This window comes from Oncorhynchus clarkii, chromosome 8, assembly GCF_045791955.1.
Source record: "Oncorhynchus clarkii lewisi isolate Uvic-CL-2024 chromosome 8, UVic_Ocla_1.0, whole genome shotgun sequence".
Classification (NCBI taxonomy): Eukaryota; Metazoa; Chordata; class Actinopteri; order Salmoniformes; family Salmonidae; genus Oncorhynchus; species Oncorhynchus clarkii.
Window position 1 is genome coordinate 24,305,239 of NC_092154.1, and position 7,367 is coordinate 24,312,605.

Consider the following 7,367-nt stretch of genomic DNA (forward strand, 5'->3'; position numbering starts at 1 on the left):
CAAAAAACGCCCCGGATCATTAAACTATTATGTCTTTATTTGCTATGAAATGTTACGACAAATTCCTTGTGAATAAAGGGGGCTGAGCTTGCCCTGTTATGGTGTGCTACACGGGGTTGATGGGTTGCATCATTGCAAATAAGTGCTATAAATAGGATTACGTCACCACGACCCGCCCACCTATTAGTAAATGCCTTGCAAGAGCGACTCACTATAAAAGAGGGTGATGCAACGCTTCATCGACAACTGTAGCTTTCTTAACAGGCAGAAGAGCCTCACAACCAGGAGCAGAATAAAGGCCTTTCATTTCTTCACTGAAAACATAATCAGGTGGGTCAATTGTTTTTGTTGTAAAAACTTTCTACCGGTGTGAAATAGGATAAGCGCTTTCAGGAAAAAAGACTGTGCCACGTGTAGCATAGTGCCAGCTGGACTGACATCCATTTAATAAAGAAAACGGGCTTACATTTAGAAATCTTACTCATATCTTTGTTTATGTGAATCAAAGTGTAGTTTATTTCTCATTGTCTAATGTGTTGTATTGAAATGGTCTGTGGTAACTGGTTGATATGTTGTAACACATTCACCTGTCCCTAAATTAACACGCACTTCAAAGATAAAGAATGTTAGGACTGCATAGCTTGTTACATTGTTTAAAAGGGCGATATATTGTTGTAATGTTGGCACGGCAGGCAAAAAATGTAGCGTGCAACTGCTGTGTCTGGTGGAATAAGTGACATTCTAGTTATCATACCAAAATAGTCTAATGGTTTACATTAACCAGCAGATTGCTGCTCATATCTGTCGTTTTTTATTTAGTCCAGTGAGTGTCCAAGTGTAATGTTTTTTGTTTCGCTTAGTCAGCTTAATGTGACACAGCATCACGTTTTTTTCTTCAGTTTTTCATAATGATGCTTCAGCATCCGGGATTCAGCCTGTCCGACATCAGCGCGTCAGCCTTGGTACCCTGCCTGTCCCCGCCTGGAACACTCACGCTCGAGGACTTCACCAACTTCACTCCCCTGGTAAAGGAGGAGTTGCGACATGCTATCCAGAACAAGCGGCTGTCCAACGGACTGAGCACCGATATGAGCGACTGTGCGAGCTCAAGTTCAGACAGAACGTCTGAAGCTCCAAGTGTCAAGAGGGAGGTAGGGATGTCAACATTAGTCGCCTACTGTAACATCTACTCCCCCATAATACCAATAGTAATTCATACATAACATAGGGGAAAGTTCATTTTTTGAAATATGCTTATATTTTAAGTATTCCCTGAGAATAAATGTGTCTATACAGATGAGATCACTGTAATTACAGGTTTACCAACACATTGTAAAGCCTACCATACATTATTAAATGATCAGCCATATCATTAATTTCTCAGGAAGGTTGTTACCATTATTCAAGGTTGTTCATTTTCCTGATGTGTCATTAACAGAAAATCCCGGAGGAAAGTGACAGGAGGAAAAGAAGACGAGAAAGAAACAAAGTAGCTGCTGCCAAATGTAGGAATAAGAAGAAGGAGAAGACTGACTGCCTTCAAAAGGTATGTTCAGTGTGTTTTTTACAAGGCAGTACAACATTATTATGATGGGGAGAGATGATTCATATGAATCAGAGGCTGCCAGACTGTGCCAAGTGGTATTTTGTGATTTATTAAGTAGACATACAGTATATTATCTCATATATGTAATTATTCCAAATATTTTTCTAATTAATGTGCCATAAGGATGATTTCTATTTAACCTACATTTATATTGTATGACTCGTAATTGAAATACATAAATAGATAAGGGCTCTATAGAAATGTCTGCCTCAAAACAGCAAACGAACACTATGTATTTACATACAAACTAAAATGCACTAAACCTAATTTAGTATTTTTTTAAAGGAACCAAGGGAGCTGTCAGTAACAGGATTGAACCAAACCACTATTCCCTTCTCCCCTCCAGGAGTCTGAGATACTAGAGTCAGTGAACTCTGAGCTGAAGGCACAGGTTGAAGAACTGAAAAACCAGAAGCAGCAGCTGGTCTACATGCTGAACCTCCACCGGCCCACATGCATCGTACGGGCCCAGAATGGCCAGACCCCCGAAGATGAGAGGAACCTGTTCATCCAGCAGATCAAGGAGGGTACCCTGCATATGGAACAGCTGGACCACCACCACACCTCAGTGCCAACCACCTGTGGCCATCACTGATCCACACACTCCTGGGGGAAGTAGGGTACTACTCACTCACTCACTCAGACAGATGCTCACTGTCCTCTGGCAACTGTACTGTACCTGCGTCAAGTGAAGGCTCTGTCGGGCCGGCAAAGGAGCTTTGCGCGTCCCACTCTTAAACTGGACTTGACAGCACAAGGACGGACACCCCATGTGCTACCTAGGGTAGGCTTGTGGTGTTCCGGCAAGTCGGCGAATGTCAAAGCACTAAAACATAGAAATACATCCAATGTGTTTATTGTTTCCTTTAATCTTTTACATTGTTATTCAAGGCTGATGACAAATTCTGTTTTTTTGTACCAAAGTATTACGTCAATGTGGTAAAGGCACATGATTCACTGGTCAGTTGAGATAGATGCTTGTTGAGGAAAAATATGATTAAAGTGGAGAGATAGTAATGGCTGTGTACTGTGTGTGTGACATTAACAGCCCTGTTATTACTGTCATATAAGAGAAGAGGTTAATCATTGTGTGATGTGTTTGCTGTTGTGTTTATTGAATATATTCTGTAGTAGCTGTGTCTATAGCTCACTTTATTCCCTCTTGACTTGCCTAACAAAAACCTCTGAAGCTGCTACTACTAACTCAGGATATACAGGTATAGTTAATATCAGAGGAACCCTCATGTTATAGGACAGTAAAGGGAGTGCATGCAATGAGGATTCATTCAGACAGCATTTCAACTAACTTACTGACAATGGCACTGTTAGCCCTGGACCTCCCTAAATGAAAATCAGTCATTACATCGCTGTAAACTGGTGTATTTGGAATAGGCCCTGATTACATAATGATCTGTAGTATTGAAGATATGGTTGTGTGATTCGTATTAGAATTTCTTCACCTAGATAAGTCTGTAGTTACTGTATACCATATACGTAAACCAAATAACACCTCCTATTGTCTTCTGTGTATTATTGAGGCTTATAAAATAGACCCACTAGGTATCAGTAGCTAGATATCTAAGTGGAATTATTTATCACTCTGCTTGTCTGAATTTTTCACTTTAAAGTCATGGAAGATTACATGAATTGCCTCAGTGTTCGTCTGCAATTACTAAGTCCTTAAGCCCACTGCCAAACCAACCCCCCCTCCCATCAGCCCACTGTTTGTGCTGTGACATCGTCACAGGTCAGTTGCACAACCAGAAACTCTGGTTAGCCTCATTGCTCAAACTACACATTTTTGCGATCAACAGTAGCTTTTGTCTGTATATTCTGTAATGTCTCAAACTAATCCATGTGTGGTTTATGGTAAGGGACTGTTTATTTCGGTTGGTTTGTGAGTAAACGGTTGAGATGAACACAGTGAAAGAGATTCAGGTGTCCATGTGTTTTGTGTTTTGTTTTTATTTCAGTGTTTCGTGTTCAAACAGGCATGCTAGTCATGGATGGGCTCACTGCTGAGATCATTAATTTGATGGATAACACGCCTGTTTTATACTTCAATACCTTTCTTGCTTTTCTATTCCACCATCCATTTCTTTGTTTCACTTGAACATTGTTCACTAAAAAATATTATTAAGTGTGTTTGAGTGGATGTAAAAGATCAAATTGTATCAAGTCAGGTAAAACTACACGCTGAAACAAATTAAGTACTCATTTCTATTGTCTGTTGATTTTAGTTTTTGATACTTTATTAATAAAGGTATATATATACTTCAATTGATTTGGTTTGGGATTGTTTCTGGGGAACAATTTTAGCAAGGGATTCAATGGTATTGGTATATTGACACTGCATAGTTGTGATACAAAACAAATATTCATAAACCTGTTTAGCATCTCAGCACATTTGTGCAGTTGATGCTCGTCTGAGAACAAGCCAGGACATGTCTGCCTCTTTGGAAAACACATAATATCTAGGACAGGCAGGGGAGAGACTGGAAGAGTGTGTTTTCATCCTGTGCCAGGCCAGCTCAACATGAGTCAGTGGGTGTTATCTGACGAGATGGGCTGTGAAATACCATTTCACTCAGAACACCAGTTCCCCCACCCCACTGTTGTTGTCCACATTCCATAAAAAGTAACATCCCATTTTTCTGATGGTGGTTTTTGATAACTATACAACTGAATTACTCAAGACTCCTAGCAGCCAGAATGCAACCATAGTCAACATGATTTTTGGGTTATTGCCTGACCAATATTAAAGGACCAGTGCATTCAAAACGAGATTTTCCTATATTTTATAGACACGGAGTGTACAAAACATTAGGAACACCTGCTATTTCCATGACACTAGACTGGCCAGTTGAATCGACACCTAGAGACCATGCCCCGACAAATTGTCTGCTCTGAGGGGAAAAGGGGGTGCAACTCAATATTAGGAAGGTGTTCCTAATGTTTTGTACACTCAGTGTATATGTCCACAGCATGAGGTTGGAATAATACTGTGAAATTGTGAAAGTTATGAAAATGCCCTTTTAGTGTAAGAGCTGTTTGACAAGACTGCCTGAAATTTCAGACTATTTTGGTGGGATGGAGTTTTGGCCTGCCTGGTGATGAATCAAATCAAATGTTATTTGTCACATGCGTCGAATACAGCAGGTGAAGACCTTACCGTGAAATGCTTACTTACAAGTCTTTAAATCAACAATGCAGTTCAAGAAATAGAGTTAACAACATATTTACTATAAAACTTCTTTTTTTTTTTTTTTTGTACATGTTTCAAACAATGTTTCAAACAATTAATAGAGCAATAAGAAAGAGACCTCTTTCCAAACCTCTTTGCCAATAACAGCTAGTTTTCAGTTTTCCCCTACCCTCTCAGACCACCAGTTTTATATACTTAAATGGTTGTAGAGAATTTTGTTTAAGCGCTTCTCTAGAACATGATTGGGAAATATGGATGTAGATGATTACTCTGACACATTAACCTGAACAGATGTAACACACAAAGAGAGAATAAACGTTCCACCATCTAAACATGGGCTCACAATCAAACATTGAGAATTCTAAATTATTAACATTATTAAAAGGCACTGGATCATTGTTTAACACCAGAGGTCAAATTTGGGTCGAAGTAAAGTTGTGAGGTGAAAAGTCTGTGTGCTGTAATGTTCTCAGATGGGTAGCACCGTAAAGGATGTTTTCATTCTCTCTCTCTCAGAGGCCGAGGTATGTTATTATAGGCCTTCTGTATCTCATCGTGATAACTGTTCCTTCAGCCTTGCAGCACTCAACTCAGTCTCATGCCACAGATAATAAAACATGATAAAACATTTCAATCAAGTGCCATTCGCAATGCTTCTCAGAGAGTTGCGCTACAAAATTAAGTACAGGAATGATTCAACCCTCACAGAAATGTGTCACACCATGGTAATTCATGCAATGATAGTGTGCACTATTTGACATCCTGAGATGTGTTTTCCAAGTTTCTGAAATGGGCATGGCATTTGAATACCTCCCCAAATACATTTTTTCTTATGTAGTACAGTACAACCACTTATTACAAGCATCCAGACATGAACTGATAGATGCTGTAAATCAAATCTATATCACAAATCCGCCTGTCCAGATATCCATTCTCCTCTGAGCTGTCAGTGACAGTTTGTTGGCAAACTGCCCTCTCTCTGTCGGGGTCAGATGAGAGTCATACTAGTGGAGGTTGATACTGTGTCCTGAAGTTCTGAGTGACACAAGATAAGCCACCATGCCATACAGGAAATTTGATGCAATAAGTCATATGAGAACTGCATGCAATCAACAGCAGTTTAAGGTCCGTTGTGAAATGGTGGTTTCAATGCTGCAGAGTTGGGTCATTGTGTAACAATTAGCCCTATAGCTTAATACTGTTGATACTTTTGATAATGACATACTTGTTTTTATATGGATGGGGTAGAAATTAGGGGATACATCCTAAATTGCATATAAGTACAATTTTCACTTACAGTATGCGTGACTAACTGAAAATTAGTTTCATTAGGATTTGCCCCGAAGCCAGAGTTTATAGGAAGGTTGAGGAGTTGTGTTGGTGGGTGTGTCAGTTCTGTGACTAATTCACATCTTTTGAAATTCATTAGAAATGTGGAATTCATTCGAACTTTGTCACATAAATTATGGACATGTTACCAGGCACTCCATCCACCAGAACTCTACAACTACCAATGGTGAATAGAAAACATCCCATTCTGGAGTGGTGCCTGAAACAGCGTTTTCCATAAAGCCCCAAATGATGGAATTTCTTGTGTAAGAATGGTGTCACATCACTCCAATAGAGTTCCAGACACTTGTAGAATCTATGCCAAGATGCATTGAAGCTGTTCTGGCTCGTGGTGGCCCAACGCCCTATTAAGAAACTATCTGTCAGTGTTTCCTTTATTTTTGCAGTTACCTGTATATATACACAGTATATTATGCAGAAACATAAAACATGTTTCAGTTCCTCTAAAAATTCATGCCCGGTACAAGTAAGTCTTCTGGGAAGCTTTTGGGCAAGTACCTATACAATATGTTCACAGGAACAACAGTGGATAGGACATTCATCATACTGTAAAAGTACATTCAGCCACTGGAGAGCAGTAAAGAGTCTAGTTTTTGGTTCTTGGCTACCATATCTGACAGCCATGGAGCACCCAATGTCAATCATTTTAACATCAGTCTGACTATATGCTCTAGCTTTCTGCTGTTAACATTACTCTTTTTTCATCCTAGGTGTAGTGCATCCATACCTGCCAATGAACTAGAAGGAAGTGAAGGATGGGAAATGTCACTTAGGCTATCCATTGAGTTATAAATCAAGCAGCTACAGTGCCTCAAGCTCTTGAAAAGGAAGTCATGTTAATCTGAATTTGTAAATGACATGCCCACATGCTCTATATATGTAATCTATACCATAACAATGTATTTATACTATGATCCTCCCATTCTATGGAATGCCCCTCGCCCTTATATGTCATGTCTGCAACAACAAAAAATGTTGGTTCTTCAATGATAGATGCAAACGGGTAAGGTTAACTTTGATTCTACACATATAAAGACCAGCAAAATCGAACTTATCATATGGAATGTGCACAGGCTCCATAATGGGGGGAAAAAAGGCATATGGTTCTCGAACACTTAAAGAGATTGTCAGCAGATTTGGTTTTCTTGCAAGTTTTTAAAAGGAGAAATGTAATATTTAAAAAGGAGCTGGGTTGGAGAGGCATAT

General features: G+C 39.4%; 1 protein-coding gene across 1 annotated transcript; it reads left to right on the forward strand.

The window, feature by feature from the left end:
* The first annotated feature begins 233 nt into the window (after nucleotides 1-233).
* Nucleotides 234-3,886, forward strand: LOC139415151 (activating transcription factor 3). The gene is made up of 4 exons (XM_071163015.1): nucleotides 234-330; nucleotides 900-1,151; nucleotides 1,439-1,546; nucleotides 1,953-3,886. The coding sequence occupies exons 2-4, from the start codon at nucleotides 909-911 to the stop codon at nucleotides 2,199-2,201; spliced, it is 600 nt and encodes a 199-aa protein (XP_071019116.1). The 5' UTR covers nucleotides 234-330; nucleotides 900-908; the 3' UTR covers nucleotides 2,202-3,886.
* The last annotated feature ends 3,481 nt before the right edge of the window (nucleotides 3,887-7,367 follow it).

Bases quoted from the DNA above. Each gene is read 5' to 3' on its own strand.
- LOC139415151 (XM_071163015.1), top strand. From the start codon at position 909: ATGATGCTTCAGCATCCGGGATTCAGCCTGTCCGACATCAGCGCGTCA. The intron at 1,152-1,438 runs GTAGGGATGTCA...TGTCATTAACAG, and splicing joins CTCCAAGTGTCAAGAGGGAG to AAAATCCCGGAGGAAAGTGA. The intron at 1,547-1,952 runs GTATGTTCAGTG...TCTCCCCTCCAG, and splicing joins AGACTGACTGCCTTCAAAAG to GAGTCTGAGATACTAGAGTC.